General features: G+C 39.3%; 1 protein-coding gene across 1 annotated transcript in view; it reads left to right on the forward strand.

Moving 5' to 3' along the window:
• Nucleotides 1-25,934, forward strand: part of LOC102040509 (protein tyrosine phosphatase receptor type N2) — a gene marked incomplete at its 5' end in the record, with an annotated part of 106,774 nt that overhangs the window by 40,524 nt on the left and 40,316 nt on the right. Inside the window, 3 exons of the mRNA XM_031061728.1 lie at nt 3,172-3,319; nt 11,356-11,429; nt 19,592-19,669. Of these exons, the coding sequence (XP_030917588.1) occupies nt 3,172-3,319; nt 11,356-11,429; nt 19,592-19,669 (300 nt within the window). The remainder of the gene's footprint in view (nt 1-3,171; nt 3,320-11,355; nt 11,430-19,591; nt 19,670-25,934) is intronic.

The following is a 25,934-nucleotide window of genomic DNA, read 5'->3' on the forward strand; positions in this document are numbered from 1 at the left end:
GACCTCTGCTTTTTCAGCAGGCTTGAGGAGCATTGCAATAATAGTGGTGACAACCTCTATTTATTTTACCTGCTGCTCTGGGACAAGGACAATCATGTGCGTGTTTGACACGTTGGTAATGAATTTCTTTTGCACCAGGCAAACACTGCAAAATGTCTCATCAAAACATCCTAATTAAGGAGTGGATTTGAGTAGACATGCAATCTCTAAAATATCAGAAGTTCCACTCAATTTAATGTACATCCAGCAGCTCCCAAGAGAGTGTTTCAAAATCACTAAGCTTCTGTTTAGCAAAGTGGGGATGAGCGTAGGGGCTCTGAAGGACTGTAAATGAAAGATTACTTAACTCTGAGGGAATTTTCTGGCTCCTGAATGCTTTAAAGCAAGCTTCTTCCTCAGCAGCTTTTAAAAATGTGTGTCAAGTAGATGTTCATATTGGGCAGAGCCTTCCATGGGTCCATTCAAATAGTCAAACACCTCCTCAAGGTATGTCAGGAAGTTCCCTGTGAATCTGATCCATGTGATGCAGGAATTGAAACCATACAAAAAATGTTGGTTAAAGTAAAGATTTCAGTGTGTTTTCATTTGAAAATTCATGTATCTTTTCACTCAAGATTACCTGAAAAATTAAGGTAAAAGTAATAACTTTTAAAGAACATTGAGTTATTTGAAAGTTCATGTGCAATAAAAGCAGTCAATTTACCTAACTGTAAGCTTTACCTTAACTGTGACAGATTTGATGATTTAAAAAGGAAATTAAATTTCTTTTTAAAATACAATCCTTGAAATCATCAGAGAGACAAGCTGGAGTCAACAGAAAGCTCCTTACTACATTCAGTCCTGCCTTAGGAATCAAATGTTCATGGCCCTTTTCCTACAGCTTTGTGGACCTACCAGGATTTTGGAGAGATTCAGTGTTGGCAGATCTGTATATCTGCATAAAATGTCCCTGAAGTCTGTGGGACATTGGTGATGGGCATGTCAAAATGAATCAGATTATAAAACTGTGGTTTAAAATGGGAAGATGCTACGGGCTGGTCCTTGACTGCCTGATCTCTGCTGCATGCTAAACAGCTGCTCTGAAGCCAGCAGTCTTGGCTCTGTGCTATTGTAAGATTTTGCTATTTTTCCCTTTGCCTCATAAAAATTCTTATATACCAGCAAGTCTCTGCTCTGGAGGGATTATTCTTTTTTTTTTCTTTTTCCCCTATGATTTCAGTACACATAGCCAGGCACAGAATTGCTAGGAGAAAAGAACAGGATCTTTAGCCTCTCTCCTTTCCCCGGTAGCAACAGCCTTTTGACAAGGACAAACAAACAATTAGAGGATTGTTTCCTCCTGTTAACTTGCAAGTTAATGCTGGGAACTTGTTACCAGACCCACACCCTGACACACATCGGGGCCACACCGCTCTCCCAGATCCACATCTGTCAGGTCACAGCTCTGTCCACTGCAATGCTTCTTCCTTCATTATAGAGAAAAAGCAATCACACAGTAGGTGTTTTGATTGTATCTAGCCCACCAGTATTTTTTATCTCCTTTAGAAACCTTTTTTCTAATGCAATATCTTTCTATGTCCTTAAAGACATCCCTTCTGAAGCGTCGCTTCTTGAATTGGTTTTTCAGTACCAGGTTTGATTTACAAACCTTGTGTAAAGACAGCGCCCAGCAAACGCTGCACCAAACAAAGCTGTGTGTCAGGGGCTCTTTGTCATCAAAAAACTGTTCAAGCTGCAACAGGGAGCTGTATCCTGCCCTGCCAGCCAGGTGGGAAGCACAGTGGCACAGCAGATTTGCAGAGCTCCTGTTTGGCAGAGGACAAGCTGCAAGCTTTTTACACCTTCTGTTAAACCTGTAGAGAGGGCACGAGAGCCTTTCTTTTTTAAAGCACATTTAGGAAGAACAATTCAACATCAGAAAGATTGTCTATGAAAAGGGTTTTCTAAGCAATTAAAGTGCTTTTTGTACTTTACAGTGAATCCTTTCTGGGAGCTTTTTCTAGACAAGGTTTGCTATAGATTGGGCTGTATTAGAGAAGGTTCCAGCAATACCTGATGTTTGGGCAAGAAGCTCTGCTATTGACCCCAGCCCTGAACCTGTCTCCTAAACAGTCTGTCCTTTTTTTTATCTGTTTAGAAATGTTAATTTCAACCTACCTAGTACAGACAATGTGGAGTTTAATTTACAAATATGAACAGTGTGTAAAGTGAGATGTTTCTCTTGCTTGCTGTAGAAGATGGCAGGCTGTGCAAGGTAATGAGCCTGTATAAGCAGGCTTAAAGTACCAGGTGATCACTTTCTTAATTTTCACGTTAAAGGGAGGGGAAGATTTCTGGGTTTCCCCCACTCTTCCTGTTTTCTGCTCTCCTCCCTTCACCTACTTGGATTATTTTCTGATCCGTGGGGTGGAGGAAAAGACTTTTGGTTCACTTTTCTCAAATCTTTGGAGCTGAATTCCTATCCACTGCTGGAGCTCTAGCCTTGGGAGATCTGCAAAACGTTAAGACCAGCACCAAGATACTTTGAGGCCCATAATCCTGCCACACTTTTCTTTGGCAATGCTTTTCCCAATACTGTTAACTGAATGCAATGTACAATCCTTAACATATATTAATATTAATTAACAACACCTCCTCAGCTGAAGGCCCTCTCTGTGCCTGTTCATCTGCAAGATGAGTTTCTGATGACCCAATGCTTAGGTCACAACAGTTCAGCCTGGCAATTTTTAAATTCTTTTCAATAGTTCTGTCACTGTTGTGAAATACATATGTGCTTGAAATTTGGTTGTAAAATCCTTTGTTTTCACAAAAGTTGTTGTTTGTAGTAATTTTTGTTAATGGAATTTTGTTTCTTTTCCATTGCCTGATGAAAGAGACATTTAGGCTTACGTTATCTAGGTACTGAAGAAGAAATAATTTTCTCCTAAAGCTCAGTGACTGGATGTTTCATACATTTCCTCTCTGTTAGCACTGGTACATTTTATCATTCTCATTTTTTATAGCACAAATAAGCTTGAAGTCAACTCTCTATTAAGTAAATAAATGAACCTTAAAACTGAGCCAGTTTTTTTTCCCCAAAGCTCAGGTTTCCCACGCTTTTAGAAACATCCTTTAAGCCTAGCTTTCAGCCTAGCTAAGCCATTGCTTAATGCAGTATTCTTTTCATTCCAGTCCTACATGGAAGATCACCTGAAGAACAAGAACCGTCTGGAGAAGGAGTGGGAAGCCCTGTGTGCTTACCAGGCTGAGCCCAACGAGAGCAGCGTGGCACAGCAGGAGGAGAACGTGCCGAAGAACCGCTCGCGGGCCGTGGTACCATGTATGTACACTTCCTCTGCATCTTGGCATTTTGGTTCTTGATACAGTCCCCAGTATTCTTTGCACAGTGGTGTGAAAGCTGCAGAAGGCAGGTAAACAATGTGGAGTGGTTTCTGTGTGTACTGGAAGCTGTGGCTACAATTTTGGGCTGGGTGCAGGTTCTGTTGTCTTATCAGACCCTGTTTATCTCCTTGTAAGTTGCATATATGTTACAAAAAATACACAGCTGTGCCACATTGCTGCTGCAGCTGTGTTGTCTCACCAAATTCCATAGCCAGAGTGATTGTCAGTGCTGGAATATACTGTCTGTACAAGAGTGGCATCTGCAGCTATTCAGTAGGAGTCTCTTCTTCTGACCGAGACAAGTTGGCCTCTTGTCCATCCAGCAGTAACACCAGCAGTTTATAGGCAGAGTCAGATAATCTGTTTATCACATACTCAGCTGTACTGAAGGAGACCCTTTAGGCTTCAGTGGATAAGTTTGCAAACTGGCTTCTCTCTGCAAGGCTTCTCTAAACACACAAAAATAAAAATAATGATAAAAAAAGGAACTGATGTTTATATTCCTAGAATCTGCTCTTTCCTGTAAGCAGCCGCCTTTTGAGCTTGAAATAAAAGTAACATATTTTTGCTATGCAAACATATATATATATCTCATAGATCACATTGGTAATGTATGGACACATATTTCATTAGGCAACCAATGAAACAAAAATGAAACTGAGAATATATGCACGGTCCACAGCAACCAAAATGCTCTCAATCAGCATGCCCACAATCCAGCTGGATAGCTTGGCAAACATATATAGCTGGTTTAATTTTTAAGGTGCCCTGAAAACATTAATTTTCCCTAAGAGAGTCTTGAGTAAGTGGTATTCCTCCTTTAGGAATGGAGAAATGACAGGTAACACGTTAAGTAAATGTCATAGCCAGATTTAGAGTGAAGATTCTTTGGAAGGATGTGGTAATTTAGCTGAGCCCATCAGTCCCTGCTTCAGCAGGGTTTGTTTCTTTTGTTTATGTAGTGGCTCTTTCTGCAATACTTTTCTACTCAGGAGAGGATTACAGCAACTGAGCAGTATTAATTCTCTTGAATAAATATGGTGCTGGTCAAAAGCCTTTTGGGGCAGCAGCAGCAGTTTGCTGACTTCCACGTGTTTTGGGATCAGGCTTGTTGAGGAGTTCTAAAGAAGTCACCATGAAGGTTGAAGTAGTGCAAGCCTTCTGTGCCCTTTTACGTCCTGAAAAAAAAAGCACTTAACTGACATGATAGGCAGTGAAAATTTTCCATGAAAATATGTATTGATCCAAGTTAGTCTTCCTGCTTAAAGTGTTCCATCAAATGCACTTACAGTCAGACCATCTTAAGATATTTCTAGTTCCTGCTCATAAATTAAGCTAGACTGGTTTTGGTTGCTGCCACAGAGACAGCATGGGAGCTATGGATGTTGCCAAAAATTGGTGCTGGTTATTTGACTGATGTAGAAACTGTGTCTTCGTGATTCAATGAGCTGTAAGATGGAATCCTTCAGACTAGACTTTTCTACCTCCAAATCCAGAAGTATCATGGCTGTGACAATGCTAAAGAGCAGAGGTTTTTAACTTGCGTGTCATAGAACCATTTGGGTTGGGAAAGACATCTGAGATCATCATATTGAGTCGTTAACCCAGCACTGCCAGGTCACCACCAAACCACATCTCTGAATAGCACATGTACATGTCTTTTAAATACTCTCAGGGATGGTGGCAGGTAATCTGTCTCTTTTCATCATATTGTACCTTGGGCATCTATCGACCAGCCTTTGTTTCTCTGCCATTGCTTCTTCCATGGCATGTTGTTTTGCCATTGAAGGTGATTTGGTGAAGGTATTTGAACATGGATAGCATGACTGCAATTTATCTGAAATTTTAACTATAAGTGTTTTAGTACATTTAAAAGGGTAAAATGATACATTTGCTTTGTTTCTTCAATGTGGAAACTTCTATTACAAATATTAGTGCACTGGGAATTTTCCTTTTTGACTGAATTGCACAAAATTACCTGCATTCACTTTCTGAGGTTGCTGTGCACTGGTAAACAGCTGTCATGTTATATATGTTTAAACTACTTACTGCTTTGTTGATGAGTGGAAAGTATGGCATAGAGTTTAAACAATATTAAATTTTGATAAGGTGTTGGTTATTTTAGACTCTAAGATTAGACTGAGATGATAGGGCCCAGTTTGCCCACTTTTTTTTAAACTGTGTTAGACTTTTAAAACTATAGCAAAAAAGCCATAGATTTGCTTCATAATGTATGAAGAAGCAAACCTGGAATGCTTTTGATATTCTACAGAGCTGTTATGTTATATTCAGTGTAGTCTCACAGTAAGTAATGCCTTGTTAGTGTTTCCTCACCCCTTTCATATTCATAATCACCTTGACAAGGTAGAACAAGATTGCCAATTCACATAGAAGATTTCCTCTTAGAAAGGCTTCAAATAAGCTTTAATATGTTGTATTTGCTTTGTATTTTTCTTTCTGAACCAATACAATATTATTTTTACTAATTATATAACTGATCTAGTTATTATCACAATTTTGTCATAGCTTATTCTTGTATCTAACTTTTCTATTTTCTATACAAACAGCTTTTAAAATACTTGATAGCAGAACACCTTGACACTGCACTTAACTAATTACTAGTTTAAAACATACTAACAATTCAAGTTACCTGGACCTTCTAGATTAACAAAACTGTATCCTTCTATCCAATCAAGAAGCAGATTGCTATAATTTAGGATGCACAGTTTATATTTAGTGCTATAATTTAGTGATGCCTATTTTGTTTATGAATACATGAGCAGCTCAAAAAAAGCTTTCCAGTTTTTTTCTCTTTTTCCATCTCTGAAAAATGAGCCCATCTGAACCAAGTCAATACTGTATGTTTTTATTTATGTACACCATTAATATATACAGGTATTTTGAACATTTGGCAAACAACTTCTTGCAGTGAACATCTATCACAAACTGTCCCCCACAGCCATGTCCATGGATCTTGGTATATATTTAAGCACCCTGGTTATCTCTGTGCTTTGCCTTTCCTCTAAAGGAGAACAAAGCATTTAGGGGCAGAACATGCACCCAGATCTGAGCCTTGTTTGCCTTAAGGGCACAGCCTGGGGTTGTGCACCAGAGATGGGAACACCTGAGCAGAGGGTTGTGTGCATTATCCATGTTATGAATGCATGTGCAAATAGTGCTCTGAAATGAAGGAACTCGAGCAGTTCAGAGCAAAGAGAAGTTCCATTTTCTGCAGATCATCTCTGGGCAAAATAATGATAATCAGCAGATTATGGTTCTTCGTAGTCTTCAGGCTGCACCACTTTCTTTTCTCAGTAGTTCTTCACTTTCTTAATTCAGTGGAGTCCTGTGTAGTGCTTTGTATTAAAAAAACCAAAACAGTCTAAATCTAGAAGGAAGAAAATTATGATCCAGGCAGGATGTGCCAGGTTGATCGCTGTAAGATCTGCCTTATTCTGTGATGCCTGGATTCAGACAACCCAAATTTGCCCATATTCCCTTTTTTTCAACCTTATGTTTGTTGGTTCTGTTCCTTCAGAAGTATCTGATTAAAAGCAAACAAAAGGCAGAGGGAAAATGTAAGTCTTATTTTTACAAGCTTTCAATCTCCATCTAGCAACAAAAATAATCTTCATTAAGTTGCAGGGCCACTGTGAGAGAAGTAAAAGGTTGAGATGGCATGCTACTGTAGTATTGGTCAATAATAATTAATAATAATTACTCAGACAATAATTCAGATAATAATGACATTTTGTGCTTGACTAAGTCATTTAATCACAGGAATCCAGTGTTGTTTGAGATGCCCAAAGTACCCAAGGTACCCAGGCAGAACTAGTAGGTATAACACCAGCTCTGTGGGAGACTTGTGACCCTCCTGCCTGCTAGCCCAGCTGTCTTTAGGGCTCTCAAATATCAGTGGAAACCTACACTGAGGCATTGAAACCAAATTTTCTGGGCATGAGTCTGTGAGATTGTAGATCAGGATGCCTGAATTTAAGTGTCTCCGTGTGAGCCAGGTGTCAAAGCCCCTGATAGAGCCAGTCAGTGCAGTGACATCAGGAGAGCTGTGCAATGGCCACAGCTGGTATTTGGTTTATAGTGAAATTAATGGCTTTGGGATGCCACCGTGTATCCTGTGTGAGCTTCAGATTCTGGTCTAATAGGGTAAAAGTCTTGGGGTCTTTTGTCCTGTCTGTTTTCCTTGTGCAATGTCTCATCTGCCCTACAGTTTCTCAAACAGTCCATGTTCTAGTTTAACAACCTAAATCAAGCTCCATTAAGCAATTCAAGTGAATACATCTATGTGTAGACACCAAAACGTAGCTTTTACAGTCTTTAAATTGATACTTATATACTGCAGACGTGTGTTTGCTTATATCATATCCTTGATGCTCTGTCCTCTAAATTTATATATTAAATATATAAATTTTTCTATATTTATATTTTACATGTATATAAAATCCAACATTGTGCTGTGTTTCTCTGGAGCTACAGGTTAATATTAACCTTTTTATTTAGGAAGCCTCCCTCTGCCACATGTATCCATCTGTACATTTTGCTTTTCTTTCAGCTGTGGCTTGGCTTGAGCAATAGCAAATACAAAGCAGCTCAGCATTCAGCAGCAGCTATTGTAGATACTTAAAATGATGCTCAGTTGTAGCTTGGCCAGATTGCAGTAGCTGGTAACAGTGTTTGTCTTTTCTCTCACTTCCTTATTACCACCCCTCTCCTCTCCTATTTCTTCTTTCATCTTTCCTTCACGTTATTTAGATTGATCTTGTGTATCTTCCTTTTCTGACATACCTTCCTTACTCGTATTTCCTGCTTTTCCTGCTTCTCACATAATCGATACACAGTTTGCCAAAAAAAAAAAAAAAAAAAGCTGTATATTCAGCATTTTCCCCATAGCTGCTCATTGTTAACGTAACAATCTGGTGTCCATGGTATTCTTTTTGGTTTCTTTTTTCTTTTCTTCTTCCCCTGCCTGTTTCAGAAGAGCTATTATGCCAGTTCCTAGAAGCTTTGAGGTGATAACAGGCATAGACAAGCACAATCTGTTCATTGTCAATATGAATGTTTGATGCTGCAACTGAAGCACACATGGGTGCAAACTCCTGATATATGCAGAAAAACATGTCCAACCTTTTTTGTACACTTCCTTTTTTTAGGAGCAAATACAAAGTCTCAACACCTTTTCACTAAGCCTTAACATGTTTTGCCCTCTAATAAACCCTCCAAGACTGAAAGATAATGACATAGCACACTAAATCAGAGAGTCTGGATAAAACTCTATGTTTTTACAAAAAAAAAGATCTATAAGTTACTGATCTCACACCTGACTCTTATTGGAGAGTCACCCTGACATCTGTTTGCTAAGTACTGATGAATCACTGTCTGCTCTCTCTCCTTCATCCCTCTGAAAACATTTCACACATTTCCTTTGGTGATTAGTTCAAACACTTTTGCTATTCAATGAACAGGGCTTATCGTGAGTGCTTGCTTAGCTTAAGGTATCTGAGACCACATTTACTGCATGTAACCTGTGTATCTCCTGCAAAGCCAGAAGGCTTCAGAACTGCAATTCTTCAAGCACTCTGTGACATTGCGTGTTGCAAAGCCTCCTATAAAAAATATTGGGTAGCCCAAGATCTCAGGTGTCAAAAGTTCATATTTATGTTTTGGATTTTTTTGTGCAGTGGTGCCAAAGTGGGATGGAAATCAATAATGTTCATGAGCTGTTGCAGTGTGATGCAATTTCCTGTTTTAGCTATCCCAGTCCTTTCCCAGGTGTGGCAATACCTTCTCCCTTCCGCTCCCCTTGCCCCTTGCTAAGTGCTGTCCGTCAAGCTTAACATTCCAGCAAAGGCGTCGTGTGATTGGTGAAGTTCAAAAGATGCCCCTCAGGCCTGGGGTCATTGGCCTAGCCAAGTGTCACTTGTCCCCTGAGCCTTCCCCCTTCCTACCTGGTGGGTGACACACCTTCCCCTCCTACTTTCCCTGGGCTTAAAAGGACACTGAGACCATGCGGTCGGGATTCTGTTGGAGCTGTTACCAAGATTCGGAGGTCTGTGACCCTGGAATAAAACTCTGGATCAACCCTCTGGCAGAATCCATCTCCTTTTCCTCTTCACCTTGCCTAAAGCCTTTCCATCAGAGGTAAAACCTGAGTTCCTGCTTGCCTGGACTCGATCCAAGTGCCTAGCTGCAACATACAGCTAGCCAAAGGTGTCTCTGAGGTGAAACACCACAGCTGCCGCCTTTGGTCAAGCAGCAAGGGCCAGACGAGCCCAGGCACGTTCCACCCGGTAATATGGGGATAATATTCCAATATTGAGCATGTTCCCTTTCTTGTCTTCTTCATTTTCAAACCTTAGCAGGGAAAGTAATTTTATGTGAATAGTAAAGAATATCTCTTCAGTTATTTGACATGACTTGTTCATCACTAATCTTATTCCAGGAGAAGATTGCTGACACTGTTGGGTAAGATTGAGTGACTATAAGCAGCACCCTTACAAACATTCCTTTGTCATGCTCATCTACTGAACTGCCATGGCATTGCTGTTGAATAAACCTAAGCAGAGCCCAAACTCTCTGTCTCTGCCTTCCTGTATGGTCCTTAGAATGTTTGATAATTCATTTATTATTCCTCATGATTAAAATAATGATTGGTACTAAACAGCCAACTTGGAATTCTGGTGTTGAGTGGTGTCTCAGGCCACCAGACAATGTGCTCTTACTTTGTCTATTTGAAAAATCAGTGGAAAGATCCTCAATCCTCTCAAAACATCATTGTCTGTGTTCAGCAGTAGAGGGTTAGAAAGGGCAGCTCCACAACCTCTTTCTACCATATACTGTGCAGAGTAGGTTTCCTGAGGAGTATAAATTGTGCTGGTTATATATCAGGTACAAGTTGTTTGGAACTCATATGTAGACTTAGACATCTCTAAAATTATCTGAGTAGGGTCTGGGCTTTCTTTCTTTAGTCAGTGGAAAGAAATGGCATTTCTTGAACACAATTTGGCCTGTTTGTGACAGCTAAATCAGGATGAAATGATTCATCACATAGAAACATATCTTTTCTCATAACAGAAAGTAAGTCTGGATGATTGGAAGAAATGCAGATCCCTGCATTGTCTCTGCCTGAGTACAGACAAATAAAACCCATCCATTATACATGTTCTGATGTAGAAATAATTTTAAAAAAAGACTAAAAAGACTGGAGTTTGGGGTGTACCAGCTTTAAATATAATTGAGCTAGCACCAGTAAAATTACAAGTTAAAAAGTGATAAAATAATTGTGAGGGTGGGCAAACAGGAGTGAGACTCCTATGTCCAGAACTGCTGTTTTCTTTACCGGTGTCTGAAGTGTAAGATGTGCATGTGTGCTCCGGTTGTACTTTAAGTGAAATTGTTGGCATTTTGTCTCTTCCATGATCATCTGCAAGTCAGATTGTCTCCCCACATCACTAGTGGAACACCACACAGGACTGGTCCTTGACCAGGACAGATTAATTTATTGTCCAGCTCTCAACTGCACTTCCATGTGCCTGCTGTTCATGTTTTAGAGAAGCTGGGTGGACAAAATCCCATCAGCGTCTCTCTTCCATGACCCTGCAAGCACAGGAATGTTTGTTATAATGCTGGAGGGTTTTAGTGATTTGCCTGGTTTAAATCTTAAACTCCCTGAACAGAAGAGAGGTTTCTCCTATGAGAGGTTGTAGCACATCACAGTGTATCTCATGAACACAGGCTTTATGTTACTGAGCTTCTGGAATATCCCATCGTTTCATGCCTGAGTCAGGCTGTGGTGCTGTGGCTGTATCAACCCTATGGCTAGGTTGGGAGTCAGAAGGAAATATCCTTTCTGATATTTTCCTGTCTTGAAAAGCACATTAATCTGACTTTGAATTGTCTAACATAAAATGGGTAGAATACTGGTATAGAAACTTATTTCTCATGTTTTCTCCTTTGCAGATGACCATTCCAGGATATGTCTGAAAGGTGAAAGTAGCCACGACAATTCAGAATACATCAACGCCAGTCCCATTGTAAGTATGGTAACCTATGAGAAGTATGCCAAACAGTTGATCCTTGCCATTCCTTGTTGTCAAAATAGGGTCACTCCAGGCACCTCACTACTACTCTCAGGTTGTGAGCACCTCACAATGCTGGTGCTTCAGCCTGTCCTTTCAAATTGAAGAGAAATGTATATGCATGCAATACTCTTGAAGTTTATTTACTAAGAAAAAGTCACTAGATAACCCTCATTCTGCCTTGTAATACTGTCAGTTTTTCTGTACTTGATATTAGATTTTATTAACTTCCAGATTATAAAACTCAATGCTTTACTTTAGTGGAGTTTTTCCTTCTCCCAAGAGGTAAAAATAGCTTGTTCTTTTTTTGCATTGTCCTGCTAGCTACAGTAGGAGGAATGGTTTCTGTAGGCATGGAAGGCTGAGCTCTACAGTCTTCTGAGCTTCTTCTGCATTAGGAAGTGATGTTTCCTCTTGCCTTTCTTATTCTGTTGACCTAATGAAGCACAGTCTGGTCGTTCTGTAGCTCCCTTGGTTCTTCTCTGAGGTTGCTGTTTGGAAAGCAAGAACAGGATCCACTAGCCCCTGTGCATTCGTTCCAACTGCAAAGTAGGTCAGTCCAATTTTTGTGTCCAGATATTCCAGTGTTGCCCAGCTGCCATTTCCCATGACTGTGTGAGCTGAATGGGAATCCTTATCTTGTCCATGAAAGGTGATAGGGAGAAAAGGTCTCTATTTGCAGACACTAAACAGGTACAGTCATTCCAGTGGCATTGCCCTGTCATAGCATCTCAGTGGAAGTGTCAGGATATCCAGGTGAAGGGGGAAAAAGGCACTGTGTCCTTGACCTTGTGGGACTGCTGGTATTGCAGTTGCTTTTTCTCACAGTTCTTATTCACATTAATTAGGCACCAGAAAGTTATTATAGGGCAACTGTGAGAAAGAGCTTAGGATGGAGAATAAGATCTCACTGCAGTGGGCTGTATTTGCCATTACTGGCTCATTTTCCTGGGGAGTATCACTCCCCCAGTTAAATGACTTTGTGTGGGCAAGGCAGCTGACAATTTGCAACAGCATGAAATTACAGGCTGCTTCCTTCCAATGTTGTTGACAATACTTTTTTCTTTAAAAAAACCCCAACAGCTACATAAAAAGTGTTCCCTGATCTTTGTTTCAGCAGAGTTCAAAGCTTCATTTCCTTCAACACATAAAAGCACTTTATTCAAAGAGTCAAAAAACACATAGAAGCCAAAAAACACCTTTGGGACATTTTTGTCTTTGGCTTAGGGTAGAGGGGAAACCAAAGCGCCTGCATATTGAGGGATTGCCAGTTCCATTTCAGAGGACAAGGGTAGATAGGCACAGATTAGAGCTTTTAGACTGTTTTTAGGGGTGTGTCTGACTAGACCAAGCTCTGTCTGGCAGCAGGATCTGGGGATCACAGTAGGTCGTGCTCCAAGGAATATCCATCCTGCTTGTAAAATCACACACAGAGGGCCAGCTCCAGGGATTCAGTGCTCTGCCTGTGTCTTCAGGACCCAGCTGGTGAGTTATGTTTGGTCAAGCCTTCATCTGATAGTAGAAACTGAGAGGTTTTGTGGGAAGGACAGGAGTGGGAGGTGATAACTGGAAGTGAGATATTGTATTCTTGTAGGAGCTTGGTTGTAACTCACATGGCAACAACGTGGTAGCAAAGTGGAATTGCAGCATCTGTAGACAGTGCTAAGGCGGGTTCAGTGTTGACAGCAGTACAACTGTTGGGTTTATACTGAAAAACTGGGCTTCTGCAACCTGCCCAAAAGTCTGTGTAGACACAGCTTAACTAGTTTTAGTACACAGTTTTAGCTGGAGAAGGGGGTAAATTCTTGCATGTGTGTGTGTCTGTTGCAATTGTAGTTTTGGATTATAGTGTAACTGTTTCTTTAATTACAGTGAAGAGCAAAGTATTAGATTAAGTAGTGTTGTAAGTGGAGAAACAAGACTAGGATATCCCACTGACAAAACTGGGAAGAGGTTTGCTTTATCAGGATTCCCAAAGCTTATGTAACCTCAGGGTCCCTGCACCCACAGCTTTAGTTCTTGTGTTTTTACAAAGGGCTGTAATCTTGCCTTTCCACCCAGCTCTTAATAAGGGTCCTTCTCCAGGGTTAGAACCATATTTATTTCTTTGTTCTTTTCCCAGACTCAAGAGTTCTGTTCAATACAACAAGTCACACTGATGAACCAAAAATTCTTATGGCTGTCTTTGTATCTCTTACAGAAATACTTCTATGACCAGAAATAAGTGGGTTCACAAGTGTTTCATTAGATTGGGATTAGTGCCCAGTAACTTGCATAGCCAAGGAAAACTGCCAAGAAAAAATTTCAAGTTCCTCTTCTTCCTGTTAGGATAGAGACCCTACTGTGAGGAGAGAGTGCCACAGCTGACATTTGTGTAGACCTGCTATTCCAAGGAAAGAGATGCTCCAGTTAGTTACATGAGTTTGCTCCACTAAGCCAGTAGTCATTTTGCTGTTTTGAAAGCAACAGATCAAAATGTGTTTCCTGGAGGTGATACAGTGGGGGGCTGATAGGAGGAAATCCCTGCTTTGCAAGCCCATGGTCTGGAAGGATTCCCTGCAAACTGCTGAATTTTGAGCCAAATTAAATATCTTCAAATTAGTGTAAACATATTTGTTAATCTGGTGTAGTTTTTGTATGAGGTTGAATATAGAAGTGGCAGAGATACTCAGTTTCTGTTCTCTCCAGTTCAAATGCCTACTGCAATACTGAATTGGGCACTAGATTCTGCAATATTTACTGTGTTTGTAGAGCTGGTGAAGCCTAAGTTGGACATTTGTGCTGTTTCTACTGCTGTTTACTTGAGATCTTTTCTGGTAGCAGGCACACATTTAGTGAGTGTCCGTGAGAGCACACAGTGGATGTGGAGTATCACTACAACTGCTTTCACTCACTCTTGCAAAAATCCTACCATTTCTTTCCTTCAGACTCTTTCAATTTAAATAACCTCAGTAATTATCCTGTCAATACAGTGATGCTCCTGGTGCCTTTGCTCCTTGCAGAGCCTGGGTGAGGAGTGAGCACTGTTGTGAGATGGGCATTGATAGCTCAGGATCAGTGCAGGGTGGACTGACTGCAAGAGGCTTTTTCCTCCCTGTGTGTGGGAGCTGTCTGGTGCAGGAAGAGTGTAAAATAAAGTAATTCTATTTGAGCTTCAGAGAGGGAGGCTGCCAGGCCCGTACATGTTGCTGGGTATCTCCAGCTTCTGGGTCAGTGGTCCAGTCTCCAGCTGGGGCTCACTCAGCCTTCACTGAAGTCTAAATGAGTGCAGCAGCACACCGTAAAAAAATCCCCGTGCTAGACAATGAGCTGGCCACCTGCCCACATGTTTCTTCCTTTGAAAAAATGCTGCCCCCCCTCAATACTTTAATACTTCACAGTAGGATGTGAAAACTGGGGTTGTATTGGTGGCCCCACTGCAGCTGGGTGAAGAGAATCAGGAAAGATTTAGTCCGAGGTCTTCCCATATGTCTTTTATTTAGCTGTAGCATAAGGCCAAGCAAAGTGAGTCCTTGGGATAAATTTGCAGGGTAAAAGTGAGGTAGAAATCTGTTTCCCTCCTCTCTGAAATAACATAAAGTACTATGATAATAACTCTGGTATCGGCAGCTGAATGAAAGGCTTGCAATTACAGCACAAGGAGACCCTGACTGTGCAGAATAAAACTGTGATAATTACTTCTGTCATATTTGTACTTAGTCCTCATTAAATTTCAGGAAAATCATCCAGTAGTAAATAATGTGCAATCTTTGCTTTTAAATCAGGGGTCATGAAAGTAAATGGGAAATTCTGTTTTTCCTCATAGGGTATCTGAGAGAGAAAAAATCCCATCAACTACATTTAAAAACTCAGTTTGCTTATTATTGAAGACACCAGACTGAGGAATGTCATTAGCATGACAGTTTGTTCAAATACAGCATACAAATTTCATCAGCAAGAATAGACTCTGAAATTCATAATGGCGTAGGCAACCAGATTTGCTTCTTTCTTTCCATTAGGGGCTTAAAAGGAAGGATTTAAAAATTATTTTAAATTTTAATTCAAACATGAAGATGAGAACTAGTTTACCTTTTTAATTTTAATGCTGAGGTGAATGATTACAAAGTTCATCTGCAATTGCTGGATATGCTTTCTTTTGCAAAAACAAATACACTTCTTTAAAGACTGTCTATACTTTGTGTAATAAATATATGCATGGAAGTAGATTTTCTTGGTGTTGTAAATACATTGAGTCTGGAAACAGCACAGAAGCTTGAATCCATACAAATTTTTAAGGTGTTAATCAGATTTCAACTTCCTTTCTGTTATATTCGGTCTACACTGGATTTCATTCTGATCTCATGATTCAGGAATATTTCTGATGGACTCAGAGGCTTTAAATGGAGGTAAATATAGTGTGACTGAGACCACATCTCACCCAGCATCCTTCTCTGTGGAAAGTAAAGATCTGACAAGCTGAAAGGGAAGGTAGAGGGAAGGAATTCATCAATCTTATCATTTACATGAAATTTCAAAATGGCCATTGATACCTATTGGCACTTTTACTTCAGTTTGCAGTTTTACAAGACTGCTTAACAAGAATCTACATGTACCACTCTCAAGGATTTCTTCCACAATGTATTGATTTTTCTGTATTTCATCAGCATTATCAGTGAAATCGTGCAGCAGCACAGTCTCTATCAAAAACTCAACAAAATTCAGCATTCTTCAGGGAATTCTTGCAGTCGTAGAATAAGACAGATGGATAACAGAACTCTTGAGGGGAAAAAACACCTTTTATTCTGCAGTAAAGCAAAGGTGGAATCCTGGTCTGATGTTAACAAGATGCAACCAGTTGTGATAATGTTCTTCATATATTTTCCTACTTTAGGATACTGTAAGTCAGCTTATGCTACAAAGCCCTATAGGAAAACACAAGTTGTCCCACTAAAATTTTCTCTAGTTTTTTCCTTTCCAAGAAGAAATCTCAGTGCTCCTCATTTTTCTTTGCTTTTGCTTTTGATACTGGTAGTGATGGAAATCAGTACAATCAATTGCATGGCCAGTTATAGTAATCCTTGACCCCTAATATAAAATCATGGAAAAATAGATTGAAACATTATCACCAGACTTGCCTTTGCTGTACTGCAGCAGAAGATGAGAATTCCACCATAGTAGAACAGCTGCAATAATTGTAGGTTTTTCTTTCCAACAATGGCTGTTCGATCCCATTCTGATGTAAGCCTTGTGAACTTGGTGCTTTGATGGGGAAATAGAGGGAAAAATCATGTTCTTTTTGAACAATTACTATTAGGGTGATTTCTGAAGGTTGTTCTGATGTAAAATGTTAGCAAACAATCAATTTTTGTTTTAATACTTGATTGTATGGAGTCTGGAGTTCTCCATTCTTCTCTGGAGAATGCATTTTCTATTTTATTTTCATGAAGTGAGAAATCTGAGGGATCCTTGAAAGAAGATAATGACTACTGACACTAAAAAAAAAAAGCCTTTTACTGGATCCTTGATTAGTTAGTTTAAAACTCATTACTGACTTTATTTCTTTATTCAAACTTCTGTTAACTTTGATAGATTAAGATGCCCTTGGTGTTCTTGCTGACCTTGAGAGAATAAAAAAGAACAAAGCAAAAACATTCAAGAACTGTCCCTTGCCATCACCTACTCATATTAAATTGAATGTGACTAGAATAGGGATTTTTCACAATTTTCTTGAAATACATGGCCTTTTAAACAGTGCATGTAATACAAAATTGATGAAACCAGGAATTTCATTTAATTAGTTTAAACTTTGCTCTTGTTTTTGTTCAGTTAAAGATCATTTAATAGTGTGATAGCATTTTCTGCCATTTTCTATTTGCTCCAAGCAAGAAGAGTTTCTGCTCATAATTGTTTTTTGTGCAACACAATGTGCTTGGAATGTAATAATTGTAATTGTCTTTTGAATTATTGTTAAACTGCTGATATACTTCACCACTCTGTGCTTATTGTAATGTTTGCCACGTTCCAACAGCACCTTTGTGACAGAGGTTGATTAATGCTGAAATGCCAAGATTGGCCTATTCCTGATTTATCAGCTGAATGTTGAGATGTATTTCCTCCATGACAGCACTATTTGCATCATCCTTGATTTCTTCTGCCTTTGTTTTCTGGCATGTCTACATTTGAAAAAAAAATCATTCAGGAAGAGTTCAATAAAATTGAAATTATATTTTTTCCTAAAATTTGATGTATTTACTGTTGGTTACATTTCCAAGCCAAGCTCTAGCCTGTGGAGAAGTGATATCATTTTTGAGTGGATGCCGCCCACAACAATTTCCATTGGGAGTAGCACATCCTCCTTGGTGTAGGTCAGTTTTTCTAAGATTTTTAGTTCCAGCATAGGAAATCATTTCACCACAAATGTAAATCTTGTAGATCTTTGGGATTCAAAAGAAAAAAAACAACAAGAAATCATTTCAACTGTAATGGAGAATAAAAAAAACCTCTGCTTTTAAGCTTGACTTTGCTTGATCACATGGTATTTGTTTTCAGCTGTGTTTAGTTCCATGTCTCAATTCTTACAAAACAAATCAAAGCAAAACAAAACAAAACAAGTTGCCCCTTTTGAAATGTTTCCTAAGGGCTTTTTTTGTTAGTACTGATTTCTGAAGAAAGCTAGTTTTCCTTGGTCTCAAAATACCCACAACAGTAGATGTCCTGCTATCTGAATTGCTTTTGTCAAAAGGCAAAGAAAGCAAGGTTGAAATTTCTTGTGAGCAATTGCTTGTTGGGAAGATTTATTTGCTGATAAGAGAAGCATCCCAATGAAACTTGGAATAAAATGATGCTATTATAGACATCCTGGTCAAGTTTTTTTTTTGCAGCTATGGCTGGTGAATCAGAAGTAAGCTTTTAATCTAAATTGATTCAGTGACTTTTACCTGTGTTATGTTGTCATGGAGAATTTTAATATTAAGTCCAGCTTAATTATACATCAGAAAATTAGAAACATAAAAGTGTTCTCTTCCTTTTTGCAACATTCATCATATTGTTGTTCAGTTAGAATAACTTACATCTGTTCTTTTATGGTTCTTCCCTCTTTTATGTTGCACATAATTATGAGGTGCCTTTTTTACGCTGACATGTACCATCACTGAAGATTTTGATAGGCTATGAATAAATTCAGGAGATGCCTGTTAATGCAAATGTGACTCACATTCATTCTTATTCAGATCTTTACTTATAGGACAGAACTGTGTGTTGAGACAAATTCTGCCTTCAGCTACATGGGTATAAGTTAACTCTCACCAACTTCAGTGTCACTGAGTCACACCCACACATCTCAGAGCTGAAATGGGTCTCTTTTCTTTGTGTTCAAAGTTTTGTCCCGCCCAGTTCAGGGTTAGAATGAGTTTGTTTGTTTTTTAATCCTATCAGCAGATCTTCTTTTTCACCAGAATGGGTCCTAAGATTTAGAACCAAGAAAACCACCCATCAGTTCGAAAACATTCATTGTAACACACTAATCCTATTTACTCCTGATGGCTTTGTTTCTTAGATTCTATATTTTTTCTGCTCAGTGAATTTTCTGCTCCTTGAATTAAATGTAATAATTAAGGTCTTTAAGCAGAACTTCCTCCATTGAGGCCAAATCCATGCATTTAGATAAATCAGCTAACCAGAAAAAGCCAGAAACTGAATTTGTTCCCCATTTTTGCTGGTTTTTAGTTACATGTGCCCTTGACTGGCATGGTGGAAATGGAGAACATATTTAGATGTGTGGAGCATTCTTAACATTCAGTGTAGAAAAATGTTTCAAAAGGCTCCTAGGTTGCTATGAAACCACGAGTACTGATCTCAAATAAATGCCTTTGTCAGCCACCATAAATGATCTTTCTCTGCATATTGAGGACATGGGACATTGCTCATCGCATGGGTCTGGTGCCATCAGTCTTTTGGGGGAAAACTTCTCCTCTGAGCTTACAAACAGAAATAAAACACTTTGCTTGCCAATAAAGGGTGGAGGGACATGACAATCCTTCAGGAAGTCCGTTGTTCTGCCCTCACATACTTTCTGTCTCTAACACTACAAGGGATTTCCTTTAAATAAATCCAGTCTGTGTTCTTCTTCCTTATTCCAGATGGACCATGACCCCCGAAACCCTGCATATATTGCCACCCAGGGCCCTCTCCCTGCTACTGTTGCTGACTTCTGGCAGGTAAGTTAAACATATTTTTGAAAACTGAGTTTATTTCATAAGTTTTCCTGTGTTTCTTGAAATGTAATTTGTGTAAAAGTATGTTGTGCTTGAGTCAGTGTAGGTGGAATAGCCTTAATTCAAATGCCTTTTTAAAATCTAGTATGTGGATATTCAAGCCATTTATGTGTAATACAAGCACTGCTTAGGAATAGTTTATCTGAAAATTATACTGAGAACCTCTGGGCAAAGTATTCATATTTTAGTGCCTGGTCTCTGTAACTAAATTACTGCCAAGGATTCAGTGATTTTCAGAAGGCCTGAAGAGTGTAGCCAGAATTCATTGTCATTCTCCAGATCAGAAAGGACCTAACACCAAGTGCCATGAATTTTCTATTGAAATCTATTCCACACATGTCCCAGTTCTCCAGTATGCTTCAATCCTTATGCATTTCCTCTGCCACAGGCAGTTAGGACCCAGCTACATAAATTTAAGTAGGAGCAGAATTCTTTACAGGACTGGGACTAAATGAAGTAGTTATTGAGGCACAGTTAGGAGCTTTGCATGCAGGTGTTTCAGTGCTGGTGCAGCTCTCAGGTTTGGACCAGCACACATTGCCAGGGTAGATGTGTGTGATGGTGTGATGGATACGAGTGTTAGATATTCCTTTGGAAGTGCAGAACTGTGTCTGAAAGTTTACAGAAGCTACCTGGGGAGGAGGCCAGCTGGGGCTTATTATCAACATGAACATATGCTTTTATTTTTTGTTTTGCATTATGAATTTAGAAGTTTTTGTTCTGAAGATAAGAGACTGTCTGTGTGACAATTTCAGAAGTGTCATTGTATTTTAGGAGCTCGCATCTGTTGAAATCATCTCTTCATCTGCATCACTTGACCTATCCTTAGAAATTATTAACTGATCCCTATTGAAGACTCTTTTCATGTCACGATTTTTCTGATGAGTAATCAGGACATTGTCAAAAAAGTTGTTGAATTTTGGGTGCATGGATATTGAAGTGCTCAGTCCAAGATATTTTGGGACTGTTTTCTAGAAGAGCAGGGCAAATGCTTTCTGCTTGAAGTCAGGTGAGCTTTTGGCTTAAATTTTCAAGTGGCTTGTGATTTTTGTCTTCATTGGTAATTAGCTAGAATTGAGAAGACTGCTCCTTTTTGCTTGGCACATTGGTTCATTCTAACAGGCATGATCCTTGAAAATATATTTGTTAAATTTCACATTCAAAATCAAATAGTATGTTAGGTGTTCTTTATGACATTTTATTATTTCTATGGCCCATGGTTTTGGTTGTTTATTTTTTCATATTTGTACATCTATATTGTGTGTACTATGACCTGTAAATGCCCCTTTACATGTTGAAGAATATATGTTCTCGTTTTTAAATATGGCATTTAAGAAGTCCTCTTTGAGTAAGCGTTACAGAAATCAAAATTAATCATACAAACATAGTATAAAGAATATCTTTTGTTCTTCTTCCACACCAGTTTGAAAAGTTAGGTACCTTGTTTGCATGATCACAGAGACTACAACTTTGTTTCTTTGTTCCGTGGTGCAATCTTCTTCATTCTACTCATACTTAAAAGATCTCTTTCTTTACTTTCTTTCCTCATGCTATGTTGTGTGGAAGAGTCTTCACTTTCCTTCTGCTCTTTCTGCTATTTCTCTTCCAGTGTTCCATCATTGAAAGTTCACTCCAGCTCCCCACCAGATTTGCTGTAAATGTCTCCTCAAAAGCTGTTGGGGAGCCATGGTTCAGCTTTGGTTTGAGTGCGGCTGTGTGCATTTCTGATGTGATGCTCTTTTACTATTTCTTCTGTTAGGTTCCATAGAAAAGGTGTTTTTGACGTTTATTTTGATGATGTCTGTCACTTCAACATAACAATCTACCTGTGCCAGTGTCCTGATTTGGTCCATGACCCACTTTTCTTAAACTTCCTGCAAATCACAATTCAGTGTGCCAGTTGTTGTCCCAAACCTTTTACACAGCCCAGGGTGTCAACCAGATATAATAAACAGGCCAAGAGAGATGAGCTCCTTGCAGAACACTGCATCCACAGCCACTGAAATGAAGAAGATCCAGTGTACAAGTCAAAAGCTGTGGCTTGAGCATGTTGCAGTTTATGCCCAGTTGCAGGAGAAAAGTTAATTTCTATTTTCACCTAACTGTGCATATTTTAATGTAAAGCATAGGAAATCTGAACTTGCTATGGAAAATAGCCTTAACTGCTGTCAGGGCACAATCAGTTGATAGTTACTTGAATACAGTTTTCTGTAGTTTATGGTGCTTCCATGACGCTGCCACCAGGGATTGTTTAGTGATTCAATTATTCATTCCTGATACATCTTCTCAGTGGTTCTCCTCCCTTTCCCTCCTCCACTTAATGCCAGCTGTTGCAGAGTTGTGTTGCTGTTTTCCCCTTTTTGTGCTCAGTGAAGCAGTGTTCTGACTGATAGTGAGAAGAGCGACTGACTCCAGAGAGATCTGGGACTGTTGTGCTCTTCCTTGTCTAAATGCACAATGTCATGCTTTAGCAAGTCCATCAGAAACTCTTGGAGCTTGACATCACCTTCCATGGCAATATTTACTGGATGTATTGCTTCCGATTTTTGCAGAGATTTGGCTGCTGAGATTCCCAACAGTCAGGGTGCACCGTGGGCATCAGCCACTTCATTGTGTCTTGGCTGAAAGGGTGCCCCAGCAAGAACCTGTTGTAATTGTTTCCACTCCTGAAGGCTTTTCAAGCTGACTTCTAGAGAACTCTTGTCTACAGAGCATTTGTTTTACTTGAAAGCGTAAGGCAACTTTCTTGGCATTCACAACACAGCTGATATCCACAATAAAATCCAAACTGTTTCTCATCTGTGCTGATTGTCTGTATTTCATGCTCTTATTCCAGATATAGTTTCTAAACCAGCTTTCTCTTAAGCTTTCATTATATTCTCCCACCAGTCGGTGACTACCTCTACAGTAGCAAGCTGTCTGGCCTGCTATGAATGGATTTGTGGAATGTCACAATACTTTGTAGGTTTTACCAAACAGATAATTTAGTTTTGGGCAACCTTTTTTTTTTTTCTAGTTTTACTGGCAGGCCCCTCTAAAACATGTTATGTTGATCCAGTGCCCAGTATTTTAGTGCAAGTGCTGTTAGACACTTAGCAAACAAATTCCCATTTACTGTATTCAAGTTGCCCAGATCCAAGCAAAGATCATAGTTAACTCAGTGCCTTTGCTTTCTCAAACTAGGCAGAGCTTTTTCATACAACATTGATGGTGCTTGGTCCAGGTTCATGTATTTTAACAGGGGAGGTCTTAAGCTGCACCAAGAGAAATATTAGGAAAATTTTTTTTACAGAAAGGGTGATAAAGTTCTGGAATGGTTTGCCCAGGGAGGTAGTGGAGTCACTATCCCTGGATATGTTAAAAAAAAATACTGGATGTGTCACTCGGTGCCATGGTTTAGTTGAGGTTTTAGGGCTGGGTTGGACTTGATCTTAAAGGTCTCTTCCAACCTGGTAATTCTGTGAATTCTGTGTGATCCAAGTCTGGTACCACTATGGGATTGAAAGGTACCAGCTCCACTGATCTCACTAGTGACCACTTCTTGGAAGACACTTAGCAAACTGTCTTTTTGGTAGGGTGAAGAAGAGCAGGTATCATTCTTCAGTACCATTTAACTTGAGCCACTAGAGTTGGCCATCAGTCTCAGAATTTTCTGTAAAACTTTCTATTCATATATGTTTCCAAGTTGACCTGAGAGATCAGCTTGACAGAAGTTTTTCTTTCAGAGGCACAATGTTTGAGATGGGCCAAATGCCTGGATATTGGTTATTTTCAAATGGTGTTTGAATTTGTATGTGTTGTAAGAAAAATAATGATAAAAAGGCAATAGACTTATACTGACTTTTCTAATGGCAAAAAACCTCCACGGTTATTTGTGTCCCTTTGGTTTACTTCTCCAGCTCCTTAGATTCTTGGCATAGCTTCTCTAAGTCAGCAAGTGCCAAGTTAGTTTCAACTTTCCTGGCTTACCTATTTCTTTGAAAACTTTCTAGCCTGCAGGAGTTGTGTTGTCAGTCATCTCATTGATCGGTTTTGCCACAGGGCTTCTTAATCTGTCTGGATGCTCTGTGTTTGCAGCTCAAGCAGAGATTTCATCTCTACCCACTTGTCATCTCTTGGACCACTCTGGAAATTTTCCAGCCACTACTTTAATTAATTTTGAAAAGCCTCCAGCTGATTTAAGTCTTCTTTTAATTTTATCTGGTCTTGTTTTCATCTTTTACCAATTACTATTTCTGAGAAATACATCCTTCATTGATTCTATACTTGTTCAGTGGGAATTCCACCTCACAATTCGCTTTCTCAAAAACTGGAAGACTGTCCTCACATGGTATTAATCCATTTTTACCTGAGTGGTTAAACAATTTGTCAGGTCTGTGGGTTGTTTTCTTCTCAGCTGGAAAGAAAATTCATCCCCAGGACAGGGTTTTGCTTTGATAGAGTTCCATTTTATTTACAAAGAAAGAACAGAGTTTTATTTCCTTGAACAAAGACAGAATCAAATAACAGTCAATAACTTCTATTTTCCAAACCTCATTCACCCAGTGTTTTACCCCCAACCTCTCTTTCAGCTTTTCTTCTACCAGGATCACAATGCTAGTTTGTTGAGCTGTGCTGGTGGTTTCTTTATTCCTTTTACACATTTATGCTGTTTATCAGGATTAATCATCTTGCCTTGATTAATGCTCTCTCTCTGCATTAAGCGTATCAGTTTCTAGAGAAACTCGCAGGTCCATATGCTTCATGTTTCTCTTGTTTTTGATGATAACTTCTGTAATTTCAGTTATCAGGCTTCATAAAAGAGTTTGCTTGTTTCTTACATTTTTCTTGAATGGAAGGTGATGATTTTGTCCAGCAGCTTCAGTGAGATTTCACTCAGCTCTTTCACATAGCGCTATTAAAATTCAACATCTCTTTGAACATAATTCAAAAGAAAGAGGATGTGGAACATTTCTGATCTATAACAAGTTTTCGCAGCAGGAGTTCCATGTTGTGAATAATTCTGGAGGCATAAAATTTTATTATTTTCAGTATGTGCTGGGTTATAATTCCACAAAATATTTGACATGAAGTACATGTCTTAACTTGCAAAGTATTCTAAGAAGCAAGGGATGATAATATGCAAGAAACTATTTCTAAGACTCAGGATACTTAGAACCAACTGTCCTTTCACTGAAAAATTGTTTCTAATTATTCTGGTTTTATAAATTGCATGTCTGCTAAGGTTCATCATCTCCAAATGAACATTTCTGTAGGAGGCCATAAATTTTCCCTCTGAAAAATACCCCCTATCATGTCTTTCTTTCATAAATCTACCCACGTTTGCCCTTCTTTCCCCTCCTTCTTTTTGGAGAGAAGTACATTTTCATGTTTTTTTATTTTACCACATTAAGTGAAATAGGGGGAGGGAACAAGCGCTTCCTGCCATGCTTTATTTGCCTTGGAAAATGAATTAATATGTGATATATATACTTCGGTAAGCATTTGTGCTCCTGTGATGTCCTCCCTCCGTGTAGAACATAATTAATCATTATCTGAACATTATAGAAGTTCTGCAGAAGGGGTAGAGAAATATGATTTGCATCATTTTTCAAATGCTGGGTAAGGTACAGTGCACCTAAGTCACCTAGTGACTTAAGTCATGAGAGTAAGTTAAATACAGCCCACATTTGTAGTGGACACACTCGTAGTTTAGACCAGAAAACTCCATGGGTTTTGCCTAAACAGATCTGTAGCACAGGCTAAATAGATCCCCCAATGCCTCAGTCTGGCAAGGATGACAGAGCAGACGCCACTCATGAGCAGCACCAAGTCAGACAGGAGGTGGAAGGCAGACTTCAAGTGCTGCCCCTTTGTGGTTGGGGTGCTTCTCTAGGAAGTGAGGAAAAGCTTCATCATCTCCACATTCTGAGTCAAACCCATGCTTTACCTTACCCCATCTTGTCCTCACTATTTGTCAGTACATGAAATAGTCTTGAAACTGGAAATCCTCTTCAGCCTTCTTTTTATTGCTGCCTCTCTCTTGATGACAAGCAAAGAGACCTCACTGGAGTGGAGGTTTGCACTGTTGTGGCTGTAGTGACTGGGGAGATTTCATCTCTGTTCCCTTGATTACTTTTTACTTTTATTGCCAGACTGTTAAATGTAAAGTGCAGAAGGGGTCCCAAGAGTAAAGTCCATAGCCCTAATAGGAGCCAGGCAGTTAAAC

Source organism: Geospiza fortis, unplaced genomic scaffold (assembly GCF_000277835.1).
Source record: "Geospiza fortis unplaced genomic scaffold, GeoFor_1.0 scaffold282, whole genome shotgun sequence".
NCBI classification, from domain to species: Eukaryota; Metazoa; Chordata; class Aves; order Passeriformes; family Thraupidae; genus Geospiza; species Geospiza fortis.